This window comes from Moschus berezovskii, chromosome 15 (assembly GCF_049115385.1).
Source record: "Moschus berezovskii isolate FMDL1 chromosome 15, NW_MosBer_1.0, whole genome shotgun sequence".
In the NCBI taxonomy this organism is placed as follows: Eukaryota; Metazoa; Chordata; class Mammalia; order Artiodactyla; family Moschidae; genus Moschus; species Moschus berezovskii.
In genome coordinates this window covers 27,578,898-27,597,974 of record NC_142474.1, presented here as the reverse complement: position 1 = coordinate 27,597,974, position 19,077 = coordinate 27,578,898, and the positions used below count along the sequence as shown (strand labels likewise).

General features: G+C 51.6%; 1 protein-coding gene across 1 annotated transcript in view; it reads right to left on the bottom strand.

The window, feature by feature from the left end:
- The window catches only part of PHACTR3 (phosphatase and actin regulator 3), a 193,252-nt gene that overhangs the window by 84,483 nt on the left and 89,692 nt on the right, over positions 1–19,077 (bottom strand). Inside the window, exons 2-3 of the mRNA XM_088844394.1 lie at positions 5,635–5,796; positions 1,840–1,917 (exon numbers count right to left, since the gene is read on the bottom strand). Coding sequence (XP_088700520.1) covers positions 1,840–1,917; positions 5,635–5,796 — 240 coding nt within the window. The remainder of the gene's footprint in view (positions 1–1,839; positions 1,918–5,634; positions 5,797–19,077) is intronic.

Genomic DNA, 19,077 nt, shown 5'->3' with positions numbered 1-19,077 from the left:
TGCTCCCCAGTAATTCCCTATCATTCTCTGTGTCTCTCGCCCTTGGCGGCACCAACATGAGAGCCAGCTGGGGAGGTTTATAAAGCAGGATGCCGAAGCCCCACCCCCAGCACCTTGGACAGCAGAGCTCCCAGGTGACCCTAATTGTAGCAAGTTCAAGAAGCAGCCAGTTGACTCCTGCCACCTTTGGACCCTCCAGCATCAGCCCCGCTCACGTTCTCCACGAGCTCCGTGCCTCTCCTTCACCACACTCAGCTCAGCTGTGATTGTATGCTGACTTGCGGGATCATCTAATCTTTGTTCCCCACCAGACTGTCGGGTTCTCCGGTAGCTTGATCAGTAAAGCCTGCTAATGCAGGTAGACCCAGGTTCGATCCCTGGGTTGGAAAGATCCCCAGGAGGAGAACACGGAAATCCACTCCAGTATTCTTGCTTGGAAAACCCCATGGACACAGGAGACTGGCGGGCTAGAGTCCATGGGGTCACAAAGAGTGGGACACAACTCTGCAACTGAACAACAATAAAAACAGCCCAGATCCCCATCTCAGGGATGACATTCTCCTAAATCTGAGACACAGGCTAGACTGTTTAACATCTGAAAGTCCCTGGACTTGATACCAACCCCCCACCTTTTTTCTTGTACCAGGCAAAGTTGGATTTTTAGCACTAATTTCCCATGTAGTTTTCCCTGAAAACAGCAGCATCAAACATTTTCTTCTTAAATCCAAAGAAGAGAGAGGATATGAGAGCCCTGCCTGAAGCAGACCATCTTATAAACCTGGATTCACACTCCATGGGCTCCCATCCTACTTCCTGATGCCTGGGCCAAATTACCAAAACACTAGGAATATCTTAGTGTCTTATCTTAGTATATATCTTAATATCTTATGGAGATAGGAATTCCATTTAGTCACGTGTCCCTGGGGAACTACCTCCATGAGGCTGAATTCCTTCAACCAAGGGGGCAAGAACCTGGTTCAGCCTCAGAGATACTGGTAAACAGCAGTGAGGTTTTCTGAGACCCCCCTTTTCCCACTCTTGCTAAGCTTCAGGGAACTAGAAAGCAAGAAGCTTAAGGTCAGAATCCACGTCCTATGCCTCACACTGTCACCAAGGGAGGAAGATGGGGGATCTCAAGCACTCTGTAAATTAGTTGTGATGGTGATAAAACCAGGTGTTTCTCAAAGATGCAAACACAGGCAACCACGCAGATGCCACACTGAGTACCGTCTCTGGACCAGAGACCAAACAGCATCGGGGGCCCTCCCTCCGGCTGCGTGACCCAGGGCAGCCACCTCCCAGGCACTCCCATTCCTCATCTGGAGACAGGGGTAACACAGTCCCGAGGATGCTGCGAGGACCAAAGGATGAAGGTGAACCCAGCACAGCAGCGGGCAAACAGTCGACACTTAAGAAATGGCAGCTGCAGTCCCAGGTGGTCGTGGAGAACGAAGACTCAACAAATCAAGGATTAAACTATGACTGTGAAGAAACGAAAGTCACCGCGAGGACTCCAGAGGAATCGGGACAAACCACTAGCTCCATCCACACCCGGCTGGGCTGGGAAGCAATCCCTCATTCCCCCGGGCAAGTGGGTGCGCTCAGCTTGAGCCTCGGGAGTGGTTGACTCTTAACACTCACAGAGGGGTGTTCAGAGGTGGGGGCTGAGCCATGGGTCCTGACTTGGAAAATTTCTCTAACCGCAGAGGCCTCAATCCAGTGCAGCCGCCACATCTGGACAACGGACTCCTGGGATGCTCCACCCTGAGGGATCTGCTGGGCCCCCATGAGACCCCCAGCTCTGTGTCCCTGGGCCCAGCCCTGCCCAGTCCCACGTACCTTGCTCCATCATCTCCAGCAGCCCCTTCTTGATGAGGTCCTCCCGGCCCTGCCTACAGGCCATCTTCTTCTCCAAGGCTGCACGCAACACAAACAGCAGGTGAGTTCCAGGCTGAGCATCTCAGGCCCCACCCCGAGCCCCGGCTAAGGCCACCTCCAGTTCAGGAAGACAGCGGCGAAGCAGCAGGTGACTGTGGGTCAGGGGGCTACCAGGTGGGGGTGCAGTCAGGCACCCGAGCTCCCTTGCCAAGCAGTGTGCTGATCATGTACGGGAAAGCTGGGCCTTGGGGAGGTGAATGAGTTCTGTTTAAGGCAGTGGTTTCCTGGCTCATCTAAGAAGCGATGCCCCAAACACCGCCCTCCTCTAAGTTCTCACTGGCCATTCCTCGGCCGTCTTCGCCTTCACTTACCAACCCAGGGCCCTGTTCCCTCTCTGCCCTCGATGCTCTGGGGTGCATGTCCGTGCTTCTATACATCCTGGCTGCCCTTTTATCTGTTTATAGATCAACCTTCTGCACAACTGCCCCACTGGAGGCTCCTCCAGTGAATCCCAGGTTTACCCTTTCAAAGACTGTGCCAGTCAAATAGGAAGGAAGGGCTGGCCCCTATTCCCCTCCACTGATTCTAATGTGCAGAAGGACCCTTGTCAATTTCTTCTTCAGATGAGCCCTTTGGCCCTTCTCCCAGAGCAAAGCACTCCAACTTGCCCCTGCCTCTGCCCTCCCAGGGGCCAAGCTCACTTGCTTGATGACTCCTTTTTCCCCTAACTGTCCAGAAACCAATTTGCCTACAGTAGAATGCAAGTCCCAAATACAAACCCACATCATTCCTCAGACCCTCTCTTTAAAAGATGCAAAGTGCCAGCTAGGAGCCTGGGTCACCAGGGGCCCTGAGTCCCCCACACGTGTGAGTGCTTGGCCCGATGTAGGTTACAATGGGGAATGGAACTGCCATCCAACCAGTGAAGCTGAAAGTCTAGTGGCCAATGACAAACAGATGATGACAAAGGAGTCACTGAATTTATTCAAAAATATTTACTGAGCATCTACTCTGTCAGGCATGGGGGAGCAAGAGAGGCATGAGCTCTGCCTGTGGGCCAGAGGACTCACAGCTATTACAAGCAGGCCAGTGGCATCAACCAGAACCAGAAAGCCTGGGTCAGGGCATTCAGGGGGCCCCGGTGGCCTCCCTGAGGGCGTTGACTCAGGGATGACTAGGAAAACCCCAAATGTATCAGCGAAGAGACATTTGGGGCAAAGGGAACTTAATTTCCAAGCCAATTTCCAGGTGCCACAAGTGTGGATAAAACTGAGTAATTGGGTTGCCGTTTCCTTCTCCAGGGGATCTTCCTGACCCAGGGATGGAACCCAGGTCTCCTGCATTTCAGGCAGATTCTTTATGGTCTGAACCATCAGGGAAGCCCAGTGGAACTCTGGCTTTCGGAGGGACAAGCAAAGAGGCTGCTGTCCAGCCCAAAAACAGGGGTGAGCAGAACCAGAGTGGGGTCTCTGAACCGAGGGACCCCGTCGTCTGACCAGCACTGGGGGGTGCTCACAGGAGGCCAGCCTGGGTACCGGACATCATGTGTAATAACTTGTGAGTCCTCCCTTACTTGTGATGTAAGAGGCAGAGCCAGGGGCAGTGTCCATATCTCAGGGACACTCACCCCCAGCAGGTACAGGCTGCAATGCCACTTCCGGACTTCAGGCTTCGAGCACCACCTTCATTGTGTTGCCCAGTCCCCACTCTGGCCAAACTACTGTCTGCTTTGTTTTTTCCCTTTAAATCATCTTTAATTTTACTTCATCTCATCCTGGCCAAGGATGCCTGTGAAATCAGGGATTTGATATGCGAAGTAAATAACATCCCACACTTTGGGGGGAAAGAATGGTTTAGAATAAATAAATGAGATGCAGTACTGTCTGCACAATTCCAAATGCTTGATAAAGGACCCAGCGCTGGGGATGCCTGCCTGAAGGTGAGGGTGCTGCAGGTGTTCACCTGGAGACCCTCAGTCCCCTGGCAGGGTCCCCACAGCACTCTGATAAGTTCACAGGTCACCTCCCGCAGCCCAATGCCAAGTGAACCAGGGCACAACGTCCCAAGGGCACACAGCTCACCCTCCAATCCCACAGCTCAGAGAGCACCAGGGGCTCTCCAAGGTCACAGAGATCACCCTATTCCAGCCCCCTGAGCCTTTCACTGATGCCCAACCTGGCGCGTCTGCACGGCTGTTCCCACAACTGCGATGCTCTTCCTTGCTTTTCTCCAGGGGCCAGTTACACCTTGGCTCAGTGTCCCCTCCTCACCTGGGTCTTCTCAGGCCACCCATCCCCAGGCCATGCCCACCCCACCCACGTGCTCCCCAGCGCCTGCGCCAAGATCCTGACTGTCACGTGCTCATTCCGTTGCTTGTCTGTCTCCCGACTTCCCCCTTGGAGGAAAGCTCCAAGCAGGCAGGGTCTAGTCCCCCTCTCCAGCTCTCTGGCATACAGAGCTGCATGAGATTCATCGAGTATCAGTGTTTGTTCTGCTTTCATTCTTGACGAGGGGAGCTTGTCAATCAAATTCTTGGGCAGTTAGAAACATAATCTTGTGAAACGCGTACAAAGTGTGAATGGAGGACTCGCTGCTGCTATTAGGAGCCCCCCACTCCTCACAAGTGGCTTTACCTCTGTGCTCTGAGCGCTGGAGTCTGCGCCACTTCAAGGCTGGGACCCCCAGGGACCGCCAGAGGCAGCAGCCCGAGAAGGGCACATCTCAGGCAGATCCCTGGGGCCCAGAACTAATTCCACGCCAGCGCCTCCCTCGTTAATTGTTTCCAGCCGCAGCTAACAGGGCCTGTGGGAGCTTAGAGTCTCCCTCTCTCTCTCTCCCGGGTTTGCTTCTCAGGGTACCGACCTCCCCTTCACCCAGGGTACCCTGGCACCTAGGAGCCAGACCTGAGCCCGGCTGCCCCACGACCCTCCACTGCTTGGCCCTGGAGGTGGCTGCCCATCTCATCCCACTTCCCGTCCTGATATGGCAGGAGCATGGGCGATGGGGTGGTTCTGAGCATTAGCTGGTTAGAAACGTGCTGTGTCGCTTCCACCCTGACAGTTGTGTCTTTGTCACCAAATCCACCCCACGGGTCTGGCTCACGGCCGGGGCAGGGGCAGAGGTACAACATCTTGTTACCCAACTTCCCACAGAGCTAAAGGTGACTGAGGGGGCTTCTAGAACCTTCAGTGGGTGGGATGCCCAGATATGAGGTCTCTTCAGGAAGAGCTTAGGAGCTGGTGAGTGGCAGGCCATCTTCTGTAGGAGCCTTGAGGCATCACAGCTAAACTGATGGCCTTTACCATCTGAATCATCAGGGGGACTCTTGGGGTCAGTGGTTGTCTTCAGGCCCTGGGTTATCAAAGTGAGTTTCCAGGTGCAGAAGGGAGGATGTTTCCTACTCAGGTGTGGTCAGTTAGGAGAGATGGTTACCAGCTGGGTCTCGCCCCAGACTGGCCCTGCACTGACCCCGAGTCTGCATTCTTAACTAGGTCAAGGGGGTCATGTGCGCCCCTTGGGGTCTGGGTGGTGCATGGGCTATGGGTGTGCCTGGTGCCGATGCCATACCCCCAGCCAGGACCCGGAGGAACCAGAGGAGGAAGGGACCTGCAGGAGGCTGAACAGCTCCTGCCATAGGGCCCACAGAGCACAACCCACCCCTCCCAACATCTGCCAAAGAAAGCGAGCTGACAGTGACATCAGGCCTCCACCCCCACCCCACCTACCCCGCAACCTTTCTCCCACACCCATACTCACCTGACGTGGTCTGCTTCAGTTTTTCGTTTTTCTTTTTCCTCCATTTCCAGGGTTTGAAGATTCTGCCCAGGGTGGCCAGCTTGCTATTCCTCCTCACGGGGGGAGTTCGAATCCCTGAGACCAGATATTCAGAGCGCACTGGGGGGGTTTGGTCCATCTCATCTGGAAGGAGAAAACCCAGAGAGGGGTCAGTGGTGACCAAGCTCACATGACACCCTGGGGGACCTGAGGTGACTCCCCTACCCTGGGGACCACATGATCCTCCAAAGCCTGGGCTCAAGAGGGTGGTCCGGGCGATGGACACACTCTCATCTTCCATCGTGTACCAGCCCATGTTCAAGGCACACCCAGTAGGTTAATTCGCCTCTTGCTTCCTGTGAGAAGGAGCTGGGAGCCTGAGTGTTTCCAGAACCAAGAAACCCCAGAGAGACCTGAAGAAGCAAGAAGAGCAGGGCTGGGATGAGCTTGTACCAAGCCAGAGGAGATTACCAGCAGTCAGAGGGGCCGGGGCTGGGGTGGGCTGGTCATCACCAGACCCAGCCTGATGCCCCACGTGACAGGTCCCCTGGCCAGTGGCCTCCAGAGAAACCCCCAAGGTTTTACTTCTCAATGGCTTTTCTCATCAGCAGCCCAAGCCACTCAGCCCCCTGAGCCTCAGTGTCCACATCTGGAAAACAATGGTCATCCCTCACACCTAGGGTGGAGAGAAAGTTTTCATGTGACCATAGGGTGGCCGTGAAGTCTGGAGACATACAGAACCACACGAAATACACAATTTATTGATAGCATGTTACAATCCATGTAAAGAACTAATATTTATTTTTTGAAACTGTAGACACTCTGATTAACATGGCACACCAGCATGGGGGACTTCCGGCAGAAATTTTCATGTAATAATTTATATTATATAAGCAATATAATAATTCTTATGGAGTGAAAGTCATTGCTTGTTCAGGGCTGGGTGCTATGGTATTTTATTCCCATAGTAAAACTATGAAGTGGAGACTGTTATTACATCCATTTTACAGATGGACACACTGAGGCTGTCAGAGCAACAGGATTCTGGTCTCAGGCAGTCTGACTCCAGAAATCTCTCATATCGCTAAGCTGCTTCTAGGGTGATGATACAAATTTATCACCCAGAGCAGGAACCCAATGGATGGATGGATGGAACACAACAAGAGACATAAACCAAGATGGTCCCAGCCAACCACTCTCTCTAGCTGTCCCCGCACCCTCCCCCACCACCACCAAGGGGGATATGGAATTTTAGTTCCCTGACCAGGGATAGAACCCGTGCCCCCTCCAGTGAAAGTGCAGAGTTTTAACCACTGGACCACCAGGGAAGTCCCTCTCCAGCTGTTATTAATTGAATGTTAAATATATACCAGGGACTGGCTCCACAAAGCAACCCCCTGTGGACAGACAGTCCAGAGGTGTCTTGTTCAAGAACTTCTGCTCGTAGACCCAGCGAACCAGCCAGGCTCCTAAGCCAATGCCATCCTCCTTGTGTTCACCTAAGACCCCAGAGCCAAACATCCAGGAGGGGCCCAGGACTTTTGGGTCAGGGAGTGAGTGAGTCAGGGCAGTCCAAGGACTGGTCATGGATCCCCAGCTCCACGCTCCAGGCATGCAGGTTGCAGACGGTCCTTCTTTCCCCAGAGGAGCTTTATTCCATGTTACATCCTCTCCCTTCCTTCCCCCGCCCACAGACACCAGATGGGATCAGAACGGCCAGAACCACGTGGCCCCAGGAAAGCTGACTGTCCTGAAGGCATTATTGGCACAAAGGGGAAAGAATTGGCCAGGTCTCCCCAATCTTCTGGGCTGGTTTGAAGATAAAGACAAAGATCCCCAGAGATGTACATGGGGATGGGGAAGAATTGCCATCACCTTGTTTATATTAATGTCTCATCTCACTCCACAAAGGATGTGTGGCTGTTACATAAACACATGCCCAATAAGATACAATGAGTGTCCGAGGAAATCCAAAGGAAAAGGAGTATGGACAGGGCCGCCGCATCAAGGGCTAGACACCATGTGTCACTCAGAGCTTCCTAGCAGCCAAAGCAAAAAGGAGTAGCCCAGAGAATAAACCACAAATCAGACCCCAAACCTGCACCTGAATAGCTGGACTTCAACCCAGGCCACCAGCATCTCCATCCCAGAAGACCCCTTGCTAAGTCACTTCAGTTGTGTCTGATTCTTTATGACCCATGGACTATAGTCCACCAGGCTTCTTTCTCTGTCCATGGGATTTCCCAGGCAAGAATACTGGAGCGAGTTGACATTTCCTTCTCCAGGAGATCTTCCCAACCCAAGGATTGAACCCATGTCTCCTGCATTGGCAGGTGGATTTCAACTGCTAAGAAACATACAGTGCAGTGGTGATTCTGGAAGTTTGCAAAGGAGATAAGAGCCTTGAAGATGAGGAGTACATTGGCTGCCATTGGAAGTTGACAACAACCAGTTGAGAAGATCATTGAAGCTGATCATCTTCCAACTACACAAGAAGCTGCTGAAGAATACAACGTCGACCATTCTAACAGAAGCCCATACGAGTCTTCGCATTGGTGTTCTCTGTGAACCCCGACAGTGAAACTGCCCATATCACTTTCCTGCTTCCTCCCCGTGACCTCTCTTCTCACTTAGGACAAAACTACCAAGCCTGCAAAGGGCTCTGAGTTCTGCTCCTGACCATGCCCACCTCACTCCTGCCCACTGGCCCCCCTGTCCCATTTCATCATCAGCATCCTGTGCATTAGAGTCTATGGCACTTATAGAAACCAGAATGTCACAGGTGTTAGGATGCAGGTGCCAGAACCAGGCACTGGGGCTCACTCACTCAGCTCTGTCACTCACCCCCTGGGGCTGAGGGGCTCACGCCACGCTCCTTCTGCCCTCTGCATCCTCACCTTTACCATGGCCTTGCTGGGGGAACAGGGAACTCCCCAAGTCCTCGTCTGCTTTGCTTGAACCCATGAGAGGCAGGCATGAAGGTGCAGTGCCTTCCTCACCGCCCCCTCCCCTCTCCCTCGCCACCACCACCATCATGGTCTCCTTGCTCCCCCACCTCACCTCTGCCCCCTAGTGGCTGGAGCAGGTACTGAGGTTCCCACCTCACATCTGACACACCTGGGTCCTCACAGTACAGCCTGGGACACAGGCAGCCTGTGGCCACTGAGCAGACTTCACTCCACACTCCTCTTGAGAGAAGTCATTCATTTCTTCAACAAAAGCCTACTGACACCAGGCACGTGTCGGGAACTGCACCAGGAGAAGGAGGTACAGAGGTGGACAGAAAGGATCCCTACCTTCGTGGGGCTTCTAACACCTGCAAGATGGACAACAGGTGTGGCTAATAAGAAACCAGGCCTGTTCACCACCTTCTTCCCTGCTGCCTTCCTCTCCTGATTTTTCCCCATCACATTTATCACCTGGTGTATGGGCTTTCCTGATGACTCAGCTGGTAAAGAATCCTCCTGCAATACAGGAGATACAGGAGGCACAGGTTCGATTGCTGGGTTGGGGCTATCCCCTGGGGAGGGCATGAAAACCCGTTCCAGTATTCTCGACTGGAGAATTCCATGGACAGAGGAGTCTGGCAGGCTACAGTCCATGGGGTTGCAAAGAGTCAGACACGACTGAGTGACTAAGCACACACACGCACGTGTGTGTGTATGTGCCTGCATGCACACAGACGCACACACACCCCTGCACAATTACTTGTTTGCCTGCTGCTCACAGTCGCCTCCCTAATTGGAAGGCAGGGTCTGCCTTTGACATCTGGTTTGCAGCCGAACCCCTGGTGTCCAGAACACATGAGGCAAGAACCCACGTGCTGAAGTCGATCTTTCCAGACACGAGGATGGATTGACAGAACCCAGCACCTTCTCAGGGAGCTGGGGGAACGTGGGGGTGACTGTAAACAGCCGGTTATGAAAGGCTGCTCTGAGCAGGGCTATTGGAGCAAAAGCCTGGATGAGAGGGAGCTAGCAGTGTAGACGGGAGTGGGGCAGGGAAGAGGGTCCCAGGCAGAGGAGGGGTGAGCTCAAGGGCTTGGAGGAAGAGCACAGTGGGCAAGGGCTTTGGATGGGCTGGGGAGGCAGGCAGAGGCTTGAACTTGATTCAAAACCCAGCAGGAGCCTCTGGGGTTCTTCAGCTCAAACAACTGGATTTGTTCATTTATCAAATATCCAATGTGTGTGACCAGGAAGACACCTTAGTCTGAGTGACTCCCTGCGGTGGTGGGGGTGGGGGTGGGGGATGTCCTGCTCTCACGGGAGGAGTAAAGACCCCTGAGCCCTGGTGGGGACCCCCTCCAGAGGTCTGAAGGCTGTGCCTCCACCGCCCTCTCCCCCTGCCTGCCCCCAGGTGAGGGCTGTGACTTACAATCAAGGTCAGAAACTTCAGAAGAGATGCGCAGCCAGCGAAGGAACCACTTACAAGCCATCCGAGGGCATGAATGTGCCACTGATGGTGTGTCTGGAGGTCCGAGTGAGCAGAAGTGGGGTGGTCCTCCTGGGCACTGTGTGGCCCACCCAGTGGGACCGGTGTGCCACTCATTGTGGCAGGTGGGAGTGAACGTGGGCAAGTGTGTATCAGGAGAGAGGGTGTGTATATGTGTGAGCCGTTATGGGTGGGCACATGTGCACCCACACACACGTGTCACACAGAGAAGAGAGGCTGGGGGGGACTGCTGCCCCCCACCAAGCCAATGACTTTGCTCAGCATCCCTGGAGTTGCTGGGGAGCCTCCTTCCCACATCGGAGAGGATTCCTGGAGGTGCAGACACATTAGTAGACTCTGATAGTGCAGTGGCACTCAGCTCCAGGGGCACCTCTGCCACCTGCGAGGTATTAGCCGTTAATTAATGAAAACTGCTTTCCCCACATCTGCTGAGGGAGTATCGCCTGCAGCGGCAGGGCAGGCGGGGGTGCCTCACAGGCTCCACATGATGGATGGGGCAGGCGCCCTGCCCTGGAGCTGAAGGGGCCAGCCCCAGCCCCTCCCTTCTCTGGTCCCTTGGACCAGCGGTCCACAACATTTTTGGCACCAGGGACCAGATTCACGGAAGACAACTTTCCCACAGACCAGCGTAGGGGTGCAGAAGACAGTTTCAGGATGATTCAAGCACATCACATTTGAGTTTGTTGAACAGGAGACAGAGCTCAGGCAGTAATGCGAGCGCTGGGGAGCAACTGTAAATAAAGATGAAGCTTCTCTCATTCACCTGCCACTGACCTCCTGCTGTGAGGTCCACTTCCTAACAGGCCACAGAGCGGTAAGGGTCTGTGGCTCCCAGGCTGGGGACCCCTGCCTTAGACAACTCCAATCCTCTCCCGGTTCCCTTGGAGGCTCACAGCAGGGGAGGCACTTGTCTCCCAGGACCCAATGCCCATCCACCCCCATTGATAGATCCCACAAACCTACAAGTCAGGCACTGCTAGAACAAGGCTTTGAAGGACACCAATTCCATGGCCAAGGAGCTTATTGGCTAATTTCCATGTCTGTCTGTCTCAGGACCAGCTCCTTTATCCCTAATATTCCCTTCCATCCTAGCTCTGATCACAGTCAGATCTCATCTTGGGATGTGCTGTTTATTGTTATCATCTATCTTTCCCATCAGAACAAATATAAGCTTTATGAGAATAGGAACTGTGGCCATCTTGTTCATCACAGGTCCCTGGCATCTTCACAGGAAACTGGCACCCAGGAGGCGCTCAAATAAACACTTGCTTGATCTGTGAATCTGGGAAGCAGAGCTGCCAGGGCTGGAGCCCCCATCCTCCTAACTCCAAAGTGCCTCCTCTTAGTGGCATTTTGGCTTCCTTGTCTTCTATCCACTGACCTGTCCCTGTGTCCTTCCACTTCACCAGGTCACCTTCCCCAAAACACAGCGAGAGGGAAGCCCCCCTCACTGATTACCAGGTGCCATGTGCTGAACTACTGGCCTCACAGGGAAAACAGGCCCCACTGTATCAGATAATACTGAAACACAACCTTTTGCTTGTTTAATTCATTCATTCATGAATTCATTCATCACGCATCAGCTGAGGCCTGCTGTGTGCCAGGGCTGCTCTGAGTTTGAGACAGAACTGTAAACACAACTGACACGCTGTCTTGCTCTGCATGAAGCTCACCTGCTTAAGGAAGAGGAAAAGGAGCAAGAAAACAGTGACTTCAGAGTGTGATACGAGCTATGAAAGAAGCAAACAAGAAGTGGGGGTGTGGGTCAACAGTGAGGCCTCTGCTTCTTCAGTGAGTCCTTCCCTTGCCCAAAGAATCCGTCTGGCAATATGTAGTGCCCATGTCATGTAAACAAAGCACTGTGCCAGGTGTGAGGTGAAACAAAGAGATGCTGGACACTCCCCTGCCCTGATGGACTCACTGACTATGGAGGAAATCAAGATGCACAGAATCACCAGGGAGAACCAAGATGGAGAATTACAACTGCAGAGGAAGCAACTCTTCCTGTCCAGACTGGGAAAACTCTGAAAAGGCTACCAGGGCTGGGGGTGACATTGGTGTTGGGCCTTGGAGGTTAACCAGGAGTTGAATAAAAGGTGCACACCCATAAAAGCATGATCAGATGTGGTGTCTGGTGCATGACAAAGAATGTGGGGGAGTAAGATCTGACACCTCCAGTCTCTGAGGTTCAGATGCCCCATAAAATCTCCACATATAAAACTGGGATCCACACAGAGAGTTCATCTGTCTATGGTGCCAACTCATGACCAACACACACCCACAAATACACAGACACAAAATTATCAGCATTATCATCACCACTGACTATTAATAATAGGAAAAGATGGTCTCAAAGTAAGAAAATAATCTTTCTTATTGCTATATCAATAAATACATGGATAAATGAAAAAATAACAAGTGCTGTCCTTAGTGTTTTTAATCTGCTTGCATGGGTCTGAGTACATGGACCTGAAAACCCTTAGGCTGCAGCTCTCCATTTCTGGATGGAGAGGATGGAGGTGTTCAGCCAAGAAGAGTCATGTGTGGCCATGATGGAGCCTTGAGGGAATGAGAATCACTTAGGGATCTGGTCTGAGACCAGCCCAATGGAAAGGCTGCAGAGAACATCAGTGTGGACGGCAGCTTCAGCGAACAAGGCTGAAGGCCAGGAGTCCCGCTGAGAGAGGCCAGGCAGGGCGAGGGCTGTGGGATAGCAGGGAAGAGGGGGGTGGTCCAGGGATATCATTGCAGCAGAGTCTTCACCAGATCTTGGTGAGAAAACAAGGGGCCAGTAACACAGGCAGAAGACTCAAGAAAACCAAGGTTTGTTTTGTCGTCACTGTCATCAGCAACAGCAGCATCTGTTGGGCACTTGCTGTGTGACAAGCTGTGTTCTGAGCACCTGACATGGATCAGCTCCTTCCATTCCAATCAAGACCTGAGATGGCAGGTCGCTATCTTCATCACTCACATTATAGTAAAGAAAATGGAAGCAGGGATGAGAAACAACTTTCCCAGGTCACGCGGCTAAAGTGATAGAGTGGGCTTGGAAATCAGGACACCTGCTCTGAAAGCCCTCATCCTAACCCCAATGTCAGACCACATGGACCAGATGATAACAGCGCTGTTACCGGGGATACGGGATGAAGGAGGAGAAGCAGGGCTAGAGCAGAGAGCATCATTAAAGCCATGTACAAAAAATGATGGCATTTAGGGTATAAAGACCAATAACTTGTGTCCAGGCTGCAAGAGATGTGGCTTTATGGCCGCTGTCTATTAAGAAAGTTCTGGGTGCTTTCATAGACCCACCATCTGGATGGCTCTGAAGGTCCAAAACCAAATTCACGAAATGGATTTGAAGTTGCCCCAATATAGAACTATTCTTGGTTTGACCTTCTCCCATCCTCCTGGAAAGTTCTGGAGTATTGATCCAAGAGCAGGATATGTTGAGGGGGGTGGTACTGATAAACACAAGAAGAACTGGGCCACATGCGGACAGCTTCCAAGGAGCAGTGAGACCACACCCCCAGGGTCACGCTGCTCAGAATGCAGGAAGGAGCTGGTTGCTGAGTGGGGCAGGGGAGCAGGGATTAGGAAGAATGAATTTATTTAAAGCGGGGGTGGGGGTGGGAAGGGGAAGAATTCCTGAAGGCCTGTGGCTCTATGCCCAGCAACTCTGCAGACATTTCTCCACAGTTCTGCAAGTGTAACCATCAGAACCTGTGAACAGTGACAGCCCCCTGCGATGGAAAAACTGCCGCCTTCCAGCTGGGAGGGAGCAGGGACCACCACAGCAGGTGCCCAGCACAGCAGCGGGTGCAGGAGTAAATAGAAGACGAGAATGAATGAGTGAGAAATGGGTCCTGGCACACAGAAACTGAAACGGAATCAGAATGCAGGCCAATGGTACTTAACAAAGACCCGAGCACCTCTGTGCCCTCTGCGACGGCAGGTAAGTAATTCCTGAGCAACTCCCCGGCCGCATGCTGGCCCATCATTTTTCCTGGCTGCCACCTAAGCAGACGGCAGCTCCTTTCTCTCCCTCCCTCATTAGTCGAGGTGCTAAGGAACATACAGAAGGAAACACAAGGCCCTGGCTGAGCTTAGAGTGAATAACCGGTCCCTGGAATACTGCGAATTGAACAAATGCTTCATCATAGAACATATCTTGGCATGCTCAAAGGAAGTCCACCAAACTCTTCTGGGTGTTCAATCCAAAGAAACAACCCCAGGAGGTGGGGACATCTTCCACTCCATTTTATGTTTAGGAAGCAGAGGCTACAAGAGGCCCGTGTGGAAAGTCACATAGCTGGGAAGTAGTAGGTCTGGCACCAGATGCCAGGTTCTCTGACTCAAAGCTCCCCATCTGGGCATGACACTGTGTTGTCCAAAGCGTCTCCCATGGAACCCTGCTGCTGCTGCTGCTGCTGCTGCTAAGTCGCTTCAGTCGTGTCCGACTCTGTGCGACCCCATAGACGGCAGCCCACCAGGCTCCCCAATCCCTGGGATTCTCCAGGCAAGAACACTGCAGTAGGTTGCCGTTTCCTTCTCGAATGCATGAAAGTGAAAAGTGAAAGTGAAGTCGCTCAGTCCTGTCCAAGTCTTTGCGACCCCATGGACTGCAGCCCACCAGGATCCTCCACCCATGGCATTTTCCAGGCAAGAGTACTGGAGTGGGGTGCCACTGCCTTCTCCGCATGGAACCCTAGCAGTGGCAATGTTTTGTGAATGAAGACACTTGGGAAAACACTATCTACACTGAAAGTCTTGCCTGAAGAGCCCCACCACATACCATCATAGTAAAGGCTCTGAAAAGTGCTGCAATAAACAGTCTCATTCAGCCACTTGGCCAGCTTCTCCTAAACAGAAGGACCGGCCAATCCCTATTTGCACCTTGCTGCCCAGACAGTGACAGCCACACAAACTGTCAAACAGAGCTTGAGCAATAAACCCAAGATTAAGCCCCTTGAATGTATTCTGCTAAGTAGTGCTAATGACAATTTATTTAGGGAGTTTAAAAGTCTTTTCCCCAATATCTGTTTCCAAAGGTAACAGGATTCACTAAGGTCTTAGCAGAGGTGTCTCTAAATTTCCCAAGTCTCTAAGCCTCTTCCAGCTATCTCAGGCCCCCTACACAGCAATGATGCTGAAATTAATTCTAGATAAATGGGCATCATTCATGCCTCTGACACCAGTGGAAAAATCAAGACCTTATTAAAGTGGCTTCTCTTTTCCCTCATATGCATCGTGGAAAAAACAGCACATCTAGCTAGAAAGCCCATCTGTTTAGCATCAACTCCATAATTCTGCCAATGGTGGCGGGTGTCTGCCAGACATATGGCAAATTCTCCAAGTGAAATCAGCTCAAATCTGTAAATCAAGTGGATCCAAAAAGGCTCCACAGAGCTTAGAACCAGGAGTTGAAACATGAAGATGACAGGGTCACGCAAGGGAAAAGGTGGGATCTGGAAAATCAGCCTTGCTGGCATTGAGCTTAGAAGGATGCTGCACATGAGCAAATGCTCACAAAAATGATTCTTCAAGAAGCCCAGAGACTTTGCAAAGCCTAAAAACTTGTTTTAGAGGCATCCTCTTAAAGATCCTATTTTACAGAGTCGAGACAAACGAGTGTTTGAGAGAAGGCATAAACAGTGAAATAAGACATCAGGAGAGTTTAGCATCGCAGGATAAATTTAGACAAAAAAACATCACCCAACATCTTCAAAGCCCAAGTTCCAACTCTGACTTTCCAAACCTCAAATGCAAGATGAAATTCTTAAATAATGTCAGTCAATGCTTAAGGATATACAAATGTTAATTTTAAAATATGCATACTTTAGCATTTTTCACAGGAACTAAACAAGTTATAAATGCTGGGAAGATTCTGAACCAACAGATATGTGTTTAGATAGTGCGTCCCAGACTCAATTTTGCTTAGGTCAGGGATGGGCAAATGTGTTCTGAAAAAGGCCAGATACTAAGTATCTTAGGCTCCGAGGGCCGGACAACCTGTCACGATGACTTAACTCCTCTGCTGTAGCATGAAAACATCAGCAGATGCTTGCAAACTAATAAGTGTGGCTATATTTAAATAAAACTTTATTTGCAAAAGCTGGTTACAGGAGGATTTGGTCCATGAGCTGTTGCTTGCCAACTGCTGCCTTAAATGGTCCCTTTGGAAATGTCTTCAGGGGGAAAGTACTACAGGACACTCCTGTAGTAAAAGAAAAAGAGAAAAGGAACATTTTCTGATCTGAGCCTTTACCTTCTAGCCCACTCCTAACCTCCAGGCTTCAGGCCAGCATCACTCTGCCCACCTTACACTGCAGCCTCCTCCCTGGTTCCCAGGCATCCACCAATCCTGCTCCCCTAAGCAAACAGGGCTTTGCATCACTTTCCTGCTTAATGTCATAGCGGCTTCTAGAATGAAATACACAACCTTAGCTATGATCCCAGAGTCCTGCCTCTGCTTATTTCACAACATGCCATGCCCCACTATGCTATACTTCTGTCTCTTTCTGCTCCTCCCACCACAGGGCTGCCTCCCAGGCCAATCACTCTAACAGTAACACTTTTCCCTGAAAAACTCCTACTCATTCCACATGGCCCCACTGTCTATGCTCACCTGTTAGGTTTCCTGTTATTTTTTCCACCATAGTCTTCAACACAATTTATAACTAGCTATTGATTTCATGTTCATTAGTTTAATGTCCATCTTGGCTATTTGACCATGAGAGCATGTAAATGAATCCAAGCTTGTACCGGTCTCTGCACCAAAGGCCCATAAATCAAGAGACGAGCTGCTGGAGTAAGGAATGGTGACTTATTCAGAAAGCTAGCAAACCAATAAGATGGTGGACTTGTGTGCCAAAGAGCCATTTGCCCGAGTTGGACTTCAGGCTTCTTTTTATACTTAAAGGGGAGGGAGTAAAGTCAAGCATTTTCTGGTTCCCATCAGTCTCTGGAGGGAAATGTACTAATTTCTTCTTTCCTGCAGTCAGCCACAGGTAGGTCTAGTCAGGAGGTTTCCTGGGAGCAAAAGGCATTTAGCCTAATGCTCATTATCTGGGAGGCAGGGTTTCCAGAGATGGGCCATTATGCATCATTTTAAGCTTATAGGCAGCATCCCTTTAGTGATGAATTTGTAACAGAATACAAAGATTCTTCCCTATATCAAGCAGAGACTAAGTGTGTCCTGTATAACAGCCTCCCTGTGTCCTAAATAGTCCAGGTGGGTCCAGCAGGTACTTTAGAGAAGCTGAAGATTTCTTTTTTATGTGCTCAAGTTCACAGCCCTTGCCCATGGGGACCTGTCCAGGAACATCTGAAGGCTATAATCCTACCAGAAAGAGGCATGGTTCTCAGGATTTACCAAGTAGAGTTCCCTGGCAAATCTGATGAGGTTTCCTGCTATACTGTTAATATGTTTCTGCAGCTGCTTACTGAGAACTTTTACCCAAGAGCCAACAATGTGATGCCTGAACACCTACAAGTGTCTGAATGTCTGTTGTATTCATGGCCCCTGCTTCTCCCCAGGTCCTGGTGCCTGTCACGGAAGTGACAGAGCAAGAGGGAGACAACAGACAAACCGGTAGCCATACCATGCACGCTTTCCGGGAACAAGCATCAGCTGGTAATGGGCCAGTCCTGGAAACCTGCCCCTGCAGGTGTCATCTGTCTGCCCAGACCGTCCCTAAGGGCTTCCTGCTGCTGTTGGACAACAGTCCCCTCTGGCACCCCCAGCAAGGGCTAGCCCCAGTGGCCCCACTTGCAGTCACCATTCCCTGACATTCTGGGCCACCAGAGAGTCACTCTGGGTAGGGGCTGCAGCCCGTCTGTCCACTCCCCACCACACCGGCACTGGACGGTCCCACTCACACTGCAGTCCACTTTCCTGAGCATCTCCTCAACACCTGAGACCCAGCCCCTGCCCATCCAGTCCCAGGGGCTAGAGGTGAGGGAGGGGACAGTTATGTAAATAGACAATTAGGACAGTGGGCTTTACTACCCCACTCTCCCCTGCCACCCACCCCAGTCCTGGTCAACGCCATCACTCCCAGGTTCCTGCAATGTCCTCCCTGGGTCATGTCCCCTGACGCCCCCTTCTCCCTGCCTAAACCCCTCCCATGGCTTCCATTTGCGAGTGGAATAAAATCCCACATGGTTCCTCATGTCCCATGAGCCCTCTCCTCACCACCAGCTCCAGCCCTGGGGGTCGTCAGCTTCCCCTTGCTCCTTCCCACCTCCAGACCCCTGCGCTTGGCGGCCCTCGAAGGACCCCTCTCCCTCCTACCTTTGCAAAGAGCTGCCTCCTCCTGATCTCCCAGGTTTACCACGGTCTCCTCCACGGGGAGGTGCATTGAGCCTTGTTAAGACCAAGCCCATGCCCAGCACACCTCACCCCTGCAGGACACACTCCCCCCGACCCCCAAGATGGGCTGATCCCCTAGCCTCTGCCCACTGGGGAGACGCAGGCCTGGCCACAGGGGGCTCCTGAGATGCTCTGGAAGCAATCAGTGGACAGACGGATGATGGGCGAGGCACTGTGATGGACAGTGAGACAGGACTGCGGGCAGAAAAGGACTGGTCTCGACCCAGGGAAGACTTCCTGGGAGACTGAGGACACCTGAAGTAAGCTTTGAAGCATCAGTAGGAGTTCAGTGAGCTCTAATAAATACCAAAAAAAAAAAAAGGTAATATTCCATCATATGAATAGAGTTTTGTTTCTTCATTCATCCCCTGATGGCCATTTGGGTGGTTTCCACCTTGTAGTGCTTATGAATAGTGATGCTATGAGTATTCATGTACAAGTTTTGTTTGAACAACTATTTTCAATGTTTTTAGGTATATACCTAGGAATGGAATCGCTGGATCCTATGGGCTTCCTTGGTGACTCAGACAATAAAGGATCCACCTGCCAATGCAGGAGACATAAGAGGCAGAGACATGGGTTCGAGCCCTGTATTGGCAAGA